The sequence below is a fragment of the Muscardinus avellanarius genome (genome assembly GCF_963383645.1).
Source record: "Muscardinus avellanarius genome assembly, chromosome: X".
Classification (NCBI taxonomy): domain Eukaryota; kingdom Metazoa; phylum Chordata; class Mammalia; order Rodentia; family Gliridae; genus Muscardinus; species Muscardinus avellanarius.
The window spans coordinates 40,184,741-40,202,584 of NC_137792.1; the positions used below are offsets into that span (position 1 = coordinate 40,184,741).

At 39.1% G+C, this 17,844-nt stretch overlaps 1 protein-coding gene across 2 annotated transcripts in view; it reads left to right on the top strand.

Moving 5' to 3' along the window:
* Positions 1-17,844, top strand: part of JADE3 (jade family PHD finger 3) — a gene marked incomplete at both ends in the record, with an annotated part of 76,895 nt that overhangs the window by 20,910 nt on the left and 38,141 nt on the right. For both annotated transcript variants that reach the window (XM_080718759.1, XM_080718758.1), the window contains 2 exons: positions 9,585-9,742; positions 14,670-14,860. In XM_080718759.1, coding sequence (XP_080574885.1) covers positions 9,585-9,742; positions 14,670-14,860 — 349 coding nt within the window. The remainder of the gene's footprint in view (positions 1-9,584; positions 9,743-14,669; positions 14,861-17,844) is intronic.

Below are 17,844 nucleotides of genomic sequence, written 5' to 3' on the forward strand. Positions count from 1 at the left end.
TCAGTCCTATACACTGTGAAATGATTTCAACGTAAACAGAACTATACCTCCTGAGAATTGCTTTATTAGATCATACGCTCTGTCTCTACTTTCTTTTTTTTAATTTTTTATTGGTGCACTGTATTCATACATCATAGTGGGATAAAAACTTTTGTAGACATACTTGCACACATCACCCAGTCAGCCCCTACCCGATCCCCATCCAATTCCCTCCCCATCCCTCTGTCCCATGCTTGGCTTAGTGGTTGACATCTAGTATTATAGCAATTTATACAAAATTAAAAATGATAATCTCACATAACAGTTTCATTTGTCTGATACCAAGCTTTTGGTAACTTAAAGATAACATTTCAATATTTCTTTTTGCTTTCTTTCTTACCAGAGAATATTTTTTTCTTTTTTTTAGGTGAAACTATCATATATTTATATATTTATTTTTCAGAAAAAAATCTATCCTAATATGGAATATGGACTCTAGATACCCAAAACAATCTCGAAAAATAACAAAGCTAGAAGATATATATTTTCTGATTTCAAACCATATAAAGCTACAATAATTGAAACAGTGTAGTACTGTTATTAAAGGCAGATATATAAACCATTGGAGTTAAATAAAAGCCTAGAGCTAAATTCTTCCATATATTGTCAAGTTATTTTTGACAAGGTTTCCACAAGCATTTGGTGGGGGAAATAATAATAATTAACTAAATATTGTTGAAAAATAATAATTACATGGAAAAGAATAAAATTGGACCCTTACCTAACACCATATACAAATATTAACTCAAAATAGATAAAAGACCTAAATATAAATCTTAAGACTATAAACTTTTAGAAGAAAATCTGGGTCATAAAACCTCACAACATTGAAATTGGCAGTGATTTCTTGGATATGATTTCAATGGCACAGGCAACAGAAGAGTATACAAACTCCCTAAAAGATAAAAAAATATTGTATATCCAAAGACAATGTAAACAGAGTTACAAGTTACTGACAGAATGGGATAAAATATTTCTAAATGCTCTATCTGAAGGTATATTAATATTCCAACTAGAAATCCTAAAAATTAGCAACAATAAGAGCAAACAATATAGTTTAGAGATAGGTAAAAACTAATATAATGAATCTCCACAGATAACTAATCTTAGTTGTCTGTTGGATGGAAAATCTTATTTCTCTGGTTCTGGTGTGTTACCTATTTCTTCTTTGTAGTTAATCTCTTTGAGTATTTTCTCTAGCGCTGGTTTTGAAGACATAAATTCCTTCAGTTCTGTTTGTCATGGAAGCTTCTTATTTCTCCATTTGATTTTATAGAAAGTTTTGCTGGGTAGGAAATTTTTGGCTGGAAGTTGTTTCTTTCAGAGTTTGGAATATGTTACTCCAAGCCCTTCTGGCTCTCATGACTTGGTTTCGGAAGTCTGGAGTGATTCTAATTGGTTTGCCTCTGAATGTCACTTGGCCCTTTGTTTTTGTTGCCTTTAAGATTCTCTGCTTGGCTTCCACATTGGTCATTTTGACAATTATGTGGCGTGGGGATCCTCTTCTCCAATCCTGTCTAAAGGGAGTTCTACAAGTTTCCTGGACCTGTGTATCGACCTCTTGCTCTATGTTTGGAAAATTTTCTGCTATTACTTCCTTGAAGAGATTGTTGATCCCTTTGGTTTCACCTTCTTTTCCCTCCTCTATTCCAATTATTCTTAGGTTAGCTCTCTTAAAATGGACCCATATTTCTTCAATGTCAGATTCCTGCTGTCGGATTTTTTTTCTAAATTAGAAACTATGCGTTCATTTCTGGATTGATCATCTTCTAAGAGCAAGATTCTATTCTCCATGTGGTCTAATCGGTTGTTTGTACTTTGAATTGAGGCCTTTACTTCATTAATTGCATCCTTTATCTCTTTTTGGCTCTCTCTGAATTCTTTTCGAAACACCTCTATTATTTCTACAGTTATTTTCCTGATTTGAACTTCTAGAAATCTCTGAATTTCTATTTTATCAGGTTCTGATGTTGTGGGGTTGTGAGCATTCATTGCTCCATTGTTATTCCTCTTTCCCATGATTTCGGAAGTTTGTGCCTTCTCTGGGTTCTTCCCCTGGGTCACTACGACTTAACTTAAGGTGCTCTGGATCTCGAGTCTGTAGTATCTCAGACCCCACTACTCCTTTACTGGGTTGTATCACAGAGTCTCAGACCCAAGAAGTCGATAGAGGCTGCTTTAGACTATGGGGGGTGCCAGGTTGGGCGTTCTCCTATGGTGTGATATCTCTGCCACCGCCACTCCCCCACTGGGTCAAGTCCCTGGGAGTGCAGTACTGGGATTTCTCCTCTGTGGCCCGCAATTTGACTCACTGTTGTTGAGTACGCAGATGGAGCTGTAGTGGACTTGGTGAATTCGCTGCTGCTGCCACCAGTGGCAATATGGTGCCACTGCCACGCCCTCGGCCGTGAGGCTGGCGTATTTCTTCTCTGGTTTTGAGCTCTGCTCTGAGTCCCTGCAGCGTGTGCTGAGCTCAGCCACTGGGAGTTTTAGATGCTCCCTGTGCCGATAAATCCCACCTGGCTGTTCCACAGCGGCTCACCTCGCCTCAACTGTAGCCATCCGGTGAACTCGCCGCTGCTGCCGCGTCCTCAGGCATGAGGCCGGTATATCTCCTCTGTGGCTCTGAGCTTCGTTCTGAGTCCCCTTCCTCTCTGGAGCCTGGTGATTTTTTTGTTTCTCTGGTGATGGTGTTTTCTGGCTATGAAAGGCGCTGATTTTGTGGTAATGGAGATTGGTTGTTAGCGGGGCTCTTAAGCCCCGCTTTTCTCGGTCGCCATCTTCCCGGAAGTCCCTCTGTCTCTACTTTCATGTTACATAGCATTACGGGCTAAAATGTTAGCTTGGTAGCATCTCTTTCTTTGATCTTCTAGAAATTCAGATTCTAGCAACCAGCAAATAGTATGATTCAAGGACAGCCTCAGCAACTTAGTGAGGCCCTCCTCAACTTAGTGAGACCCAGTTTCAAAATAAAATATAAAATAGGGTTGAGAGTATAGCTCAAGCAGAATATCCCTGGGTTCCCTTGTACCATACCAAAAAAGAACCAGCAAGGGTAGTGAACCTAATATCAAGTACAGTTCACACCCCCAAAGGGGAAGGAGGAGACATTTTAATGCTAAAACCTATAATTTATCATGAAAATATGCTTATGAATATTTGTGTACTAAATAATTCAACTATCTTTTTTTAATTTTTTATTGGTGTATTGTATTCATACATCATATGATATATAACTTGTGTAGACATATATGCACACATCACCCAGTTAGCCCCGACCCAAACCCTCCCCATCCCTTCTTCCCATGCTTAGTTTAGTGGTTGACTTCGATATGTTTTAGTATATAGTATGCTTTAGAGAGTTTCCTTCTTCCCCCCTCCCATCCCCTCAGTTATTTTCTTATTTGCTCCTCTATAGGATTTTTTTTTCATCTAAAGTTCCTCCTATGACCCATTTCTTCTTTGCTTTCACATATTAGGGAAAGTATCCAATTTCTTATTTTTTGTGACTTACTAATCTCACTTAGCATAATGTCCTCCAGTTCCATCCATTTCCCTATAAATGATGTAATTGTGTTTTTTTGTTTTTTTTTCTTGTGTGTGTGTGTGTGTGTGTGTGTGTGTGTGTGTGTGTGTGGTACTGGGGATGGAACCCAGAGGATTTCTACCTCCGGGCTACACTCCCAGACTTATTTTTTAAATTTTATTTGGAAACAGGGTTTTACTAAATTGCTGAGAGCCTCACTAGTGAGCTAGGGCTGGCTTCCAACCTGTGTGATCCTCCTGTGTCAGCCTCCCAAGTACTGGGATTACAAGCATGCGCCACCACACCTGGCTTTAATTGTGTGGTTTTTTTTAATGGCTGAGTAAAATTCCATTGTGTTACATATCCCACAGATTTGTAATCCATTCATCTGTTGATGGACATCTTGGCTGGTTTCATAGTTTTGCTATGGTGAATTGTGCAGCTATGAACATAGATACACATGCATTAGTTTGGTAGTTTGGTTTCCATTCTTTTTGGGTAGATAACACCAGAAGTGGTATTGCTGGATCAAATGGTAGATTAGTTCCCATTCTTCTGAGGATTCTCCATACTGTTTTCCAAAGTGGTTGCACTAATTTGCATTCCCACCAACAATGTTTTAGAGTTCCCCCACCAGCATTTGTTGTTGTTTGTGTTTTGAATGATTGCCATTCTAGTTGGGGTTAGGTGAAATCTCAGGGTAGTTTTGATTTGCATCTCCAATGTTGTTGAGCATTTTTTCATGCATTTATTGGCCATTTGAATTTCTTCTTTTGTGAAGTATCTATTTAGTTCACTTGCCCATTTTTTATTGGTTTATTTGTTTTTTTTTTTTTTAGTGTTGAGTTTCTTGAGTTCTCTATATATTCTAGATATTAGTCCTCTATCAGAGGAGTAGGTGGCAGAAATCTCCCATTCTGTTGACTCTCAATTGAGGCTCTTGCAGTTTCCTTTGTTGCACAGAAGTTCTTCAGTTTCATGCAATCCCAAGTATTGATTTGCCTTTTAGTTTGTTGTGCCTTTGGGGTCTTATTGAGAAAGTTTTTATCTGTGTCTCTGTGTTGCAATGTTGGGCCTATGCCCTCTTCAGGTAACCTCAAGGTCTATGGTCTAATTTCCAAGTCTTTGATCCATCTTGAATTGCCTTTTGTGCAGGGTGAGAAAGTGGGATTAATTTCCAGTTTTCTGCATATGGTTAACCAGTTTTGCCAACACCATTTGTTGAACAGGCTATTTTTTCCGGTGTATGTTTTTGGCCCCTTTGTCAAAAATCAATTGGCTGTAAGTGTGTGGATTTGTTTCTGGGTCTTCTATTCTGCTCCATTGGTCTATGTATCTGTTTGTGTGCCAGTACCATGCTGTTTTTATTACAATGGCTTTGTAGTGTAGTTTAAAGTCAGGTATTGTGATTCCTCCTGCATGGTTTTTGTTGCTAAGAACTACCTTGGCTATTCTAGGTTTTTTATTGTTGCAAATGAATTTAAGGACTGATTTTTCTATGTCTGTGAGGAATGATCTTGGTAATTTAATGGGCATTGCATTGAATCTGTAGATCACTTTTGGAAGGATGGCCATTTTAATGATATTTATTCTGCCTATCCATGAACATGGAAGATCTTTCCATCTTCTAAGTTCTTTTTCGATTTCTTTTTTCAATGTTTTATAATTTTCTTTGTAGAGGTCTTTTACCTTCTTGGTTAAGTTTATTCTTAAGCGTTTTATTTTTTCATGCGAAATCCTAAGTGGAAGTGTTTTATGAAGTTATTTTTCAGTGGATTTATGGTTGATGTACAGAAAAGCTTCTGATTTTTAAAGATTGATTTTATATCTATACACTTTGCTGAATTTGTTGATCAGTTCTATAAGCCTTTTGGTTGAGTTTGTTGGGTCTTCTAAGTATAGTATCATGTCATGTGCAAATAGTGAAAATTTCAGTTCTTCTTTCCCTGTTTGTACTCCTTTGATTTCCTTTTCCTGCCTTATTGCTCTGGCTAGCATCTCAAGTACTTTATTGAAGAGAAATGGTGATGATGGATAATACAACTATCTTAATTAAGCAGAATCTATAGGAGATACAAAAAGACATAGGAAACACACTAATCAAAGGAGATTTTAAAAACACCTCCCAAAGTCAGACAGATTAAGTGAACAGAAATATAAATGAGAAATTAGAAGTTCTAAACAACATAAGCTATAAGGTAAATATGATGAGGATCTATCAGACTGTACACCTTGGTATTAGAAACAATATATAGCCGGGCATCAGTAATTTCTACTAAATAGAAATATTATTAACAACATTCTGATCATAATAAAGTCAAGAATTATTAACAGAAATAAAAAGGTGCTTCCAAATAAATTTAAAAGCTATGAAACAGCTCTTAGATGAAAGAAGTAAAACTGTCAGTTTTTTTGTGGGGTGTCTGGGTATGGAACCTAGGGGCATTCGACCTCTGAGCTACATCCCCTGTTCTATTTTTTTATTCTTTATTTTGAAACCGGGTCTCACTGAGTTGCAAAGGGCCTCACTAAGTAGCTGAGACTGTCCGCAAACCACAATCCTCCAGCCTCAGCCTCCCAACTGCTGGGATTACAAGCATGCGCCACCAAACCCAGGTCAAAATTGTCAATTTTTTAAAAGTAGTGACAATATAACATACCTTCAATTCCTGTTTTATATCATAAGTTGTATGGTAAGAAGGAGCCAAGCATTGTTCAACACATTCTTTTTGGTTTGTTTTGTAGGATGTTTGTTTGTTTGTTTGTTTGTTTGGTACAGTATTGGGAATGGAAACCAGAGCCTCACAGACATGCTAAACAGGCCTTCAACCACTGAGCTACATCCCTAACCCTTTTTTTATTTTTTTTTTTTATTTTTGAGAATGAGTAGTTTCACTGAACTTCCCAGACTATCCTCAATAGGTGGGATTTACATATGTGTGCGACCATTCCTGGCTCCTCAATCTATTCTTAATAAGTTTTTCTATAGAGAAATAAAGCACTTGAATTCTCAATTGGGTATTAAATCCAGGAATATTCTACCTCTAAGCTACATTCCTGGGCCTATTTTATTTTTTATTTTGAAACAAATCTCACTAGCTGAGGGACTCACTAAATTGCTTAGGCTGGCCTCAAACCTTGATCCTTCTGTTTCAGCCTCCCAAGTTCTGGGTATAGGTATGTGCTATCATACCCAGTTTAATTCTTAATATTTCTAATATACTAATTATAATAAATAAATATTAGTTCTGCTATTTTTTCATTTCTGTATATGTTACAAGAGAGTTTCTATGTTTTGACAAAATGTTTAAAAGTCAGAATCACTATCTTTGCCATTAATTAGTAAGATTGGAGGCTGGGGTTGCAAATCAATGGTAGAGTTTGTTCTTTGCATTCACAAGGCACTGGGTTCAGTCTTCAGCACCAAAAAATTAAGATTGCTTTTCAGAGTTTCAGCATCTTTTTTTTTTTTTTTTTTTTTTTTTTTTTTGGTGGTACTAGGGACGGAACCCTTCTACCTCCAGGCTGCACTCCCAGACATATATATATATATATATATATATATCTGGATATATATAATTTTTTTGGAAACAGGGTCTCTTAAACCAGAAAGGCTAGCTTCGAACCTATGAGATCCTCCTGTCTCCGCCTCCCAAGCACAAGATTATAGGGGATTACAAGCATGCACCACCACGCCTGGCTCAGCATCCATTGTCATTTTTCTGGTCTTGTATTGCTATGCAAAGCGATACTGCCTATATATAGATAAGATAGATAACTTCCTTTAAAAATACAGACTACTGAAATTGATCCATTAGAGGTAATAAGCTTTAAAAAGGGCAGATTACACAGAAGTAGGGAAGATTATTAAGGAACCATCCCACAAAAATATCACTATGTCCAAATAGCTTAACAGGTACCAAATTGTCCAAATAATTCTCAGATTATTCTAGACCCTTGTAAATGAAATAAATTGTCCTGATTACTTTTATGAAGCATGCATAATACTGATACCCAAACCTGATTTCTAAAAAGTGCAGAAAAAGAAAACTGCAGATCAGTCTCACTCATGAATATGAAATGAAAATATTAAATATTAGAAAACAGAATATAATACCATACAAAGAAAAAGTACATCATGACCAAGCATATTCATCTCAGCATTCCAAGTTTGTTTCAGTATTAGGGAATCTAATAATATCACACAGTGTATTAATATATCTAAGGAAATTTATTTCCATATACCCTGGAGAACTCTTCAAAGTCATGATGAAAATAGCAACCAACAAGACACTACCTGAACCAACCAATCAAATATAACATCCCCAGTAATATCACATCAACCTGAGATATACCCTGATGTATTAGAATGAGGGTACACCTTCATTTCTGTGGTGGTGGTGCAGAAAAGGCATAACCTCAATGTAATTAGTCATGATAAAATATCAGACACACCTCAACTGGAAGGACATATGCTATAAAATATGTGACAAGTAATCTTGAAGTGTCAGAGTGATGACAGACAGGGAAAGATTGAGAAACTGTCACAGGAGAATACCAAGGAAATAAGACTATTGCAATGTGGAATCCTAGGTTGTGTTCTAGAACAGAAGGATGTTAAGGGGAAAACTAGTAAAATTTGAATAAAGTCTGTTTATTAGTTCATAGTACTATAGCAGTGCTAATTTCCTAGATTAAGTTATTATGCTCTGGTTATGTAGAATTATTTCTAAGAAAATAATTTTAAAATGAGATGGTGACCAGATAAACAATTATAAGTTATCAGTCAATATTTGATGTGTAACTTAAGAGGCTTTAGAATTGTTGGTTTTATACACAGTTTTACAGTAGCCTATATTGTTTTATTAAATTAAATGAGCCCAATAAGATAATTAAGGAAGGACTCCTTTACCTTTTATTCCAGAATAAGCTGGGCATGATAGCACACAACTGTAATCCCAGTAGTTGGGAGGCTGAGGCAGAAGGATCGCAGGTTTGAGGACAGCATCAGCAACTTAATGAGACCCTGTTTCAAAATAAACGATAAAACCTGGGTATGGTGGCACACATTTATAATCCCAGTACTTGGAAGGCTGAGACAGGAAGATACAGGTTCATGGACAGCCTCAGCTACTTAGTGCAGCCCTCTGCAGCTTAGACCCTGCTTCAAAATAAAGAATAAGCCGGGCGTGTGGTGCACACTAGTAATCCCAGCATTTGGGAGGCTGAGACAGGAGGATCACAGTTTACGGACAGCCTCAGCTACTACTTAGGCCTTTTGCAACTCAGACCCTATTTCAAAATAAAGAGTATAAAATAGGGCTGGGGGTGTAGCTTGGAGGTAGAATGCCCCTGGGTTCCATCCTCAGTACTGCAAAAAATTAAAAAAAAAAACAAATAATAAAATATAGGGCTAGGGTATAGCTCAGAGATAGAATACCCCTGGGTTCTATCCTCAGTACCACAAAAAATAAATAAATAAAAACAAACAATAAAATAGACCTGGGGATATAACTTGGCAGTAAACACCCCTGAGTTCATACACACACACACACACACACACACACACTCTCTCTCTCTCTCTCTCTCTCTCTCTCTCTCTCTCTCTCTCTCTCTCCAAAATAAGTTGCCTTCGCTGTCTGTACTTTAAGCCTTTTCAAACAGAAGTTAATCTGGCCATTTGGGAAGTAAGAAGAAGATATTTGTCTTGTTAAAAATGGACAGTGGGAAGCCGAGCATGGTGGCGCACGCTTGTAATCCTTGCGCTTGGGAGGCTGAGACAGGAGGATTGCACAGGTTCAAAGCCAGCCTCAGCTAGCTTAAGAGACCCTGTTTCCAAATAAAATATAAAATAGGTCTGGGAGTGTAGCCCGGAGGTAGAAGGCCCCTGTGTTCCATCCCCAGTACCACACAAAAAAATGGACAGTGGGAGGGGAAGGTCTCCTTAAAAAAAGAGAATATTAAATGGCATTCGTTCCTTAGTGATGATTTGCTCAAAGCATATACAATATCTTCCCAGGTATTCCGGAAGGACCTCATCAGTGCCATGAAAATTCCAGACTCTCACCACATTAATCCTGACAGCTATTACCTCTTTTCGGACACATGGAAAGAAGAATGGGAAAAGGGAGTCCAAGTACCAGCCAGTCCAGACAATGTGCCACAGCCTTCCGTCAGGTATTTGTACAATTGCACCTTTTACTTAGGGAATTAATGTTCTCATGGCTGGCTATCTGTATGCTTCTTGGGGAGAAACTTAGAATGACTAATTATACATTTGTAATACAAAGCTATATACCATGTTCACCATTCACTGAGATGTTTTGCCAAGTTATGATATATCAGTAGCCCATTAATAGGATTAAACTCTTTTTTGTGTGGTACTGAGGGTGGAACCCAGGGGCTTTTCTACCTCCAGTCTATACTCCCAGACCTATTTTATACTTTATTTGGAAACAGGGTCTCACTAAGTTGCTGTGAGCCTCACTAAGTAGCTGGGCTTCAAACCTGTGAGATCCTCCTGTCTCAGCCTCCCAAGGACTGGGATTACAAGCATGCACCACCACACCCGGCAGGATTAAACTCTTTAAAGCCCAATCTGAAATGGCAATAAAGTGGTTGTTTTGTTTGTTTGTTTGTTGGTTGGTTGGTCTTTTTGTTTGTTTTGTGGTACTAGGGATTGAGCCCAGAGGCATCCTACCCCTGAGATATACCCCAGTCCTTTTTTTTGGGGGGGGTACTAGGGACTGAACCCAAGAGTATCTACCTTCAAGCTATACCCCTAGCCCTATTTTTTATTCTTTATTTTGAAACAGGGTCTCACTAAGTTGCTGGGGCTGGCTGTGAACCCGCAATCCTCCTGTCTCAGCCTCCCAAGTACTGGGATTACAAGCATGTGCCACCACATCCCACTGATAGTAAGGTTTTGGAGACCAAGATTTCAATCCCTAGTAACACACACACACACACACACACACACACACACACACACACACACACGGTATCTGTCTGGTAAGTGGGGTAAAAAGAATAGAGAAATAGTTTAGGAATAATAAACTAACAGAGTTTTCTTTCTCTCATGTGAAAATAAGTACACTCCCTAAAAATCTCTCCTGTTTCCTATAGTACTAGACCTATTATATGAAACCCTTAAATTTAGTTGGACAACAAAACAGACTAAATGAAATCTGGAACTGGTTGCTGTTGCTAGGTAGAATATATTGTTTTCAGCCAGGTAAGGTAGTATATGCCTGTAATCCCAGTATTTGGGAGGCTGAGACAGAAAGATTGTAGGTTTGAAGACAGGCTTAGCAGCGTAGCAAGACTCTCAGCAACCTAGTGAGCCACTGTTTCAAAACAGAAAGTAAAAGGGCCTGGGGGTATAGCTCAGAGGTAAAATTCACCTGGGCTTAATCCTTAGTACACACACATATATGCATATAAAACTATATAGCCAGGTGCTGTAACACACACGTGTAATCTGAACTATTTGTAAGATGGAGGCCAGGGGAACACAGATTCAAGGCCAGCCTCATCAATTTAGCAAGACCCTATTAAAAAAAAAAAGCCAGGTATGTGGTGGTAGAGGCCTGTAATACCAGTACTTGAGAAGCTGAGGTAAGAAAATCACAGGTTAACTGCCAGCCTGCACAATTTAGTGGGGCATTCTACAACTTAGTGAGGCAGTTTCAAAATTTTAAAAAATAAGCCTGGGGTGTAGCTTAGAGATAGAATACTCTTGAATGCAATCGAGTACCACAAAAAAATTTAATAAAAAAGGGCAAAGGATAGTAGAGCCACCCCCGAGTTCAACTCAATACCACACACATGAAGAATATTTTTTTTATTTCTTATAAGACCTCAATAAGAATCTTACTGTAGTATATAGTATAATATAGCTCAACTGAATATGTTTTTCTTATTTCCAAAATTTAATGGAAATACTTTGTCAGCTTCCTTTGGCTTTAAATATGTCATACTGGGTATGATAGCACATACCTGTAATCCTCCCAGCACTGGGGAGGCAAGACAGGAGGATTGCAGATTTAAGACCAGCCTCAACAACTTATTGAGATTCTCAGTAACCTAGCAAGACCCTGTTTCAAAATAAAAACTAAAATAGAACTGGGCATGGTGGCATATGCCTGTAATCGCAGTAATTGGGAACCTGAGGCAAGGAAGATCACAGGTTTGAGGACACCCTCAGCAAGTAGTAAGACTCTCATCAACCTAGTGAGACTCTGTTTCAAAATAGGGCTGGGTAGGGACAAGCTTGGTAGTGCACACTTGTAATCCCAGTACCTGGGAGGCTGGGACAGGAGGATCACAGGTTCCAGGACAGTCTCAGCAAGCAGTTAGACTCTCATCAGCCTAGTGTGACCCTGTTTCCAAAAGAAAATAAAAAATAGGTCTGAGGTTATAGCTCAGAGGTAGAATGCCTCTGGATTCAATCCCCAGTGCCATACACACACACACACACACACACACACACACACACACACACACACACACACAACATAGGACTGAGGGTATAGCTCAGATTTAGAATGCCCTTGGGTCCAATCTCCAGTACCACAAAAAATAAAATAGGGTTGGAGTGTAGCTCAGAGGAAGAATGCCTATAAATTAAATCCCTAGTACCACATTAATTAAATAAACAAATAAATGTCAACTATATTGGCTTAACCGATTTAGAATTAATGCTTAGGTTGGAGGATAGCCTTAGCAATTTAGCAAGGCCCTCAACAACTTAATGAAACCCTGCTTCAAAAAAATATAAGCCTGGGGGGGAATAGTTCAGAGGTAGAATGTTCCCAAGTCCAATACCACAAAAAAAGAAAGAAAGAAAAAGCTTTATGTTTGGAGTACTTAACCTCAACTAAACTGTTTATTGCAGCTACTACCCTTAGCCATTTTCATTTGCTGAGGTCACACTGTCTTGTTATTTTTACTCTCAGGATTTTGTAGGCCACTTCAAAAATTAAATCTTTATGATATTGGAATATTAGTGAAGAGTTTTCATGTCTTTTACCTAATTTTCAAAAGAAAATAAATTCAATTAAAATGCAAATCAATAAATATCATACACCATATAAATTGTCAAGGAAAAAACAAGTCTCGTGTGTGTGTGTGTGTGTGTGTGTGTGTGTGGTACTGGGGATGGAACCCAGAGGCATTCTACTCCTGAGCTACACCTCCAAACCCTATTTTTTATTCTTTATTTTGAAACAAGGTCCTAACGACTCCACTAGAAGACTTTTAGATCTTACAAACAAATTTAGCAAAGTATCAGGATACAAAATCAACATATAAAAATCAGTAGCTTTAGCTGGGCGTAGCAGCACATGCCTGTAATCCCAGTACTTGGAAGGCCGAGACAGGAAGATCATAGGTTTGAGGACAGCCACAACGACTGGTGAGATTCTCATCAACCTATCAAGACTCTGTTTCCAAAAAATAAAAAATAAAAATAAACAGCTGAGATGTACCCCAGAGGTAGAATGCCTCTGGGTTCCATCTCTCCAGTACTACCAAAAAAATCAATCTTTTCTATACACCAATAAAAAACCCACTGAAAAAGAAATCACAAAAACAGTTCCCTTCACAATAGCTTCAAAAACCAAAAATAAATAGGAATAAAGCTAACCATAGAGGTGACAGACCTCTACATGAACATGAGAGAACACTGAAAAAATAAGTTGAAGACATTAGTCATAGATTCCCAAAGTTACTGACTTCTCTTCCACCCCCAGCCTTTCAGAAAAAAATACTCAGCACCTTCATGGGCATTTGCATCTCCTCCTCACTTTTATCCACTGCCCCCCAATTGTACCCAAAACTACTATCCCTTCCCCATCATCCCAGCATCCCCGCCACGGTCTGTGTCACAAACATTAAGAATCTATATACTAGAAGATGGAAAGACACCCCCCCATGTTCATGGATAGACAGAATTGATATTATTAAAATGGCAATATTACAAAAAATGATATAATCCCTATCAAAATACCAATGACATTCTTCTCAAAACTAGAAAAACTCACAAAATACATATGGAAGCAAAAAAGACCTCAAATAGCCAAAACAATCCTGAGCAAAAAGAGCAATGCTGAAGACATCACAATACCTGGTTGCAAAATATACTACTGTAATCCCAGAGACAGGGATTCCTGAGACAGGAAGATTGCAGGTTTGAGGCCAGCCTCTGCAGTTTAGCGAGACCTTCAGCAACCTAGCCATACTCTGTTTCAAAACAAAAAATAAAAAGGGTTGGGAGTATAGCTGAGTGTTATACTACCCCTGGGTTCAATTCCCAGTATGAATGAATGAATATAAGTAATTGCTCAAAATCACCATACAAGTGAGTGTCAGAATAAACAGGCTTGAGCTGGGCGTGGTGGCGCACCCTTGTAATCCCAGTACTTGGGAGGCTAAGACAGCAGGATCACACAGGTTTGAAGCCAGCCTCAGGTACTTAGTGAAACTCTCAGCAATTTCGTGAGACCCTGTTTCTAATAAAATATTAAAAAATAGGTCTGGAAGTGTAGCCCAGCCGTAGAAAGCCCCTGGGTCCTATCCCCAGTACCACACACAAAAAAAAGAATAAACAGGCTTGTGTGAGTATAAATCCTATATTGTATACCACCATACAGTATTGTCTTTAGAGCAGAAAATCAAGAATTTGGTTAAAACATGTTTGGTATTTGGATGTGCCTTTGTGCAAATATTGCCCTCTCCCACGTTTCTCCCTTTAAATATACTTAGTGACAACTGTACCAAGAACACTCAATAATGCATTTTATTAGAATGGATAAAAGGTCCCAGGATTTGTGAGGGTGAATGAAGCATATCAGTAGCAGTCACTGAGTTCACGACAGATGACAAAACTGAAATTGCAGAACCAAATGCTTTCTAAAAATGAATCGGCTGTACTTCTCAGAGGACAAAGCAGGGCATGTGCCCAAAGTGGAAGGAGAGAACATCCAGCTCCACTCTCAAGGCCTGAGTGCTGTTGGATCCATCATTACTGCCTAAAACCTGTCATTTGTTGATTGTTCTTACCAATTTTTTTCCTTTCTTTTTGTTTCTTTTTTGGCTTTTCTAGGGTTATATCTGAGAAAGCAAATGAGACTTTCTTTGTCCGTCCCCGTAAATACATTCGTTGCTCCAGTCCAGAGACCGTAGAGTCTGGCTATACCAATATCATGGAGCTGGCATCAGCTACATGCCGCTATGACCTGGATGACATGGACATCTTCTGGCTTCAGGAACTCAATGAAGACCTAGTAGAAATGGGTAAGTTGTCTTCTCATAATAAATTGTGCTTTGATTCAACTCGGGAATTTTAAGTTATTAGGACTCTTCAACTTGTTTTCATCTTGTTGCCATCCTTTCTTTTCTGGCCTGCTTTTTCCTTTCAATCTTAATGAGGTATTTCTTCAGTGCACAAATATGTTGAAATATATGAATAACATTTAAGTTGACCTTTTCTTTCCTCATTCAGGGTAAAGAGCACAGATCAGGATGACATGTAGTTTTTTTGAGGTTGTTTCTCAATGCTTAGTATGAGTGTGGTCATGGCTGACTGGCCTCAGGTTAAGAAGAAATCCAAGATCAGTTCCTGGCTTGGCCCTGAAAAGCACACAGTCAGTGAGCTGGGCCAGCGGGTAGAAGTAAGTCTCCAGGGGTTTGAAGAGAAACTTTACCTTCAGCCTTAGGCAGCACCACTGCAACTGGCAGGTTGCTATGATCATTATTCCTTAATGTAGGACTTAAAATTTTGCTACCCAGAAGAAAAATGGCAAGCCCAGGGAGAAACATCTCCAACGCAGTTTTCAGCTACCTCCATTGAGTTCTAGAGTTATCACATGATTTTTAAAAATCATGTAAAATCAAGCAAACAAAAAAATTGGAAGTAGACATAATAATAATTTTATTTGTGTGTGTGTGTGGTACTGAGGGTGGAACCCAGGGGCTTTTCTACCTCCGGGCTATACTCTCAGACCTATTTTATACTTTATTTAAAAACAAGGTCTCACTAAGTTGCTGAGAGCCTCACTAGGTAGCTGAGGCTGGCTTCAAACCTGTGGAATCCTCCTGTCTCAGCCTCCCAAGTGCTGGGATTACAAGGTGTTCCAGCATGCCCAGCTAGCATAATAATTTTAAAGTAAACATTACCAGACAGTAACATACCAGCAATTCTGGGAAATGTTACACTGACTTTATACTTACTTACATCTCTTGGTAATCTGTTTTCAATCTAAGTAGTGTTTAAGTCAAGTTTTCCTGTGGAACTATGGGTCTTTTTTATTTTTTTGGGGGGGTGGTACTGGGGTTCCTGGAAGCCCTTCTACCTCCGGGCTACACTCCCAGACCTATTTTTACATTTTTATTTGGAAACAGGGTCTCCTAAGCCAGCGCGTGCAGCTGGCTTCGAACCTGCGCGATCCTCCTGTCTCTGCCTCCCAAGCGCGGGGATTACAAGCGTGCGCCACCACGCCCAGCTTATGGGTCATTTTTAAGTCCTCATATGTGATATGGTAAAGGATACATTTGATTTTTGTTTTGTTTTGTTTTGTTTTTTGCTTTTTGGTGGCACTGGGGGTGGAACCCAGAGGCTTTCTACCTCCGGGTATACTCCCAGACCTATTTTCTATTTTATTTGGAAACAGGGTCTCACTAAGTTGCTGAGAGCCTCACTCAGTAGCTGAGGCTGGCTTCGAACCTGTGCGATCCTCCTGTCTCAGCCTCCCAAGCGCGGGGATTACAAGCATGCGCCACCACGCCCAGCTCTTTTTTTTTTTTTAATCGCATTTTTCACTGTCAGTACAAGAGTAGGTAGGCTTCTGTTATTCCCCTCTCTTTTTTTTTTCTTTTGATGCTGATATCTGAATGCATGTGGGGGGAAATTCTTTTAAATAATTTGGCATGGTGATAGTAGTTATTCTACCAGTTTACCAGTTCTTATTCCTTGCTTTATAAAACCTCATGTCTTCTCTTGCTCCACCCCCTCTGGAGAGTGGGTAGTCAATTTAGGGGGTAGAAACCACAGAAGGGATTAAAAAACTGACAGAAAGCCGGGTGTGGTGGTGGCCCATACTTGTAATCCCAGTGCTTGGAAGGCTGGGACCAGAGGAGTGCAGGTTCATGGCCAGCCTCCGCTACTTATTGAGGCCCTCTGCAACTTAGTGAGACCCTGTTTCAGAAAAAAAGAATAAAGCCAGGCGCAGTTGCGTAGAATTGTAATCCCAATACTTGGGGAGCTGAAACAGGAGGATTGCAGGTTCACAGACAGACTCAGCTACTTAGTGAGGCCCTCCGCAACTTAGTGAGATCCTATTTCAAAATAAAGAATAAGATAGGGCTAGGGATATAGCTCAGAGGTAGAATGCTCCTGGGTTCCATTCCCAGTACTGCAACAACAACAACAAAAAAAAAAAAGAATAAAATAGGGCTGGGGGTGTAGCTTGTATGTAAAATGCCCCTGGGTCAGTCCCCAGTACCGAAGGAGGGGGAAAAAAAGACTAACAGAAGTAGAAAATCAGTACAAGGGCACAATAAGTAGAATAATGGCTCAATGTGTGTACATGAAGCATATAACATGTGTAGATACTACAGTCATCACAATGCTGCCTTTGGCATGAAGCCACCTTATAGCAAGTTCCCTTTAGTATTTTATTATTCTCTAGATGAAGATTTTAAAATAAACTGTTTTGTGGTACTAGGGATTGAACCCAGGGGCATTCTACCTCTGAGCTACACCCCCAGCCCTATTTTTTATTCTTCATTTTGAAACAGGGTCTCACTAAGTTGCAGAGGGCCAAAGTAGCTGAGGCTCGCCTCAAACCTGCGATCCTCCTGTCTCAGCTTCTCGAGTACTGTGATTACAAGCATGTGCCACCATGCCCAACTTAAAGTTTTTATTTTGGAATAATTTGATTACTGAAAAGTTGAACATTCCGTTCTGAGAGTTCCCATGTACACCTCATACAGTTTCAGTTCCCTTAATACTAACACCAGCCAGGCATAGTGGCACATGCTTGTAATCCCAGTACTTGGGAAGCTGAGACAGGAGGATCAAAAGTTCATGGCCAGCCTCAGCTACTTAGTGAAATCCTGTTTCAAAATTAAGAATGAAAAAATAGGGTTGAGGGTATACCTCGGAGGTAGAATGCCCGGGTTCAATCCCTAGTACCGGGAAAAAAAAAAAAAACCTAAGAAACCAACACAGCTATGTTATGATTAACTAAACTTTAAGCTAAATTGAAATTTCATAGTTT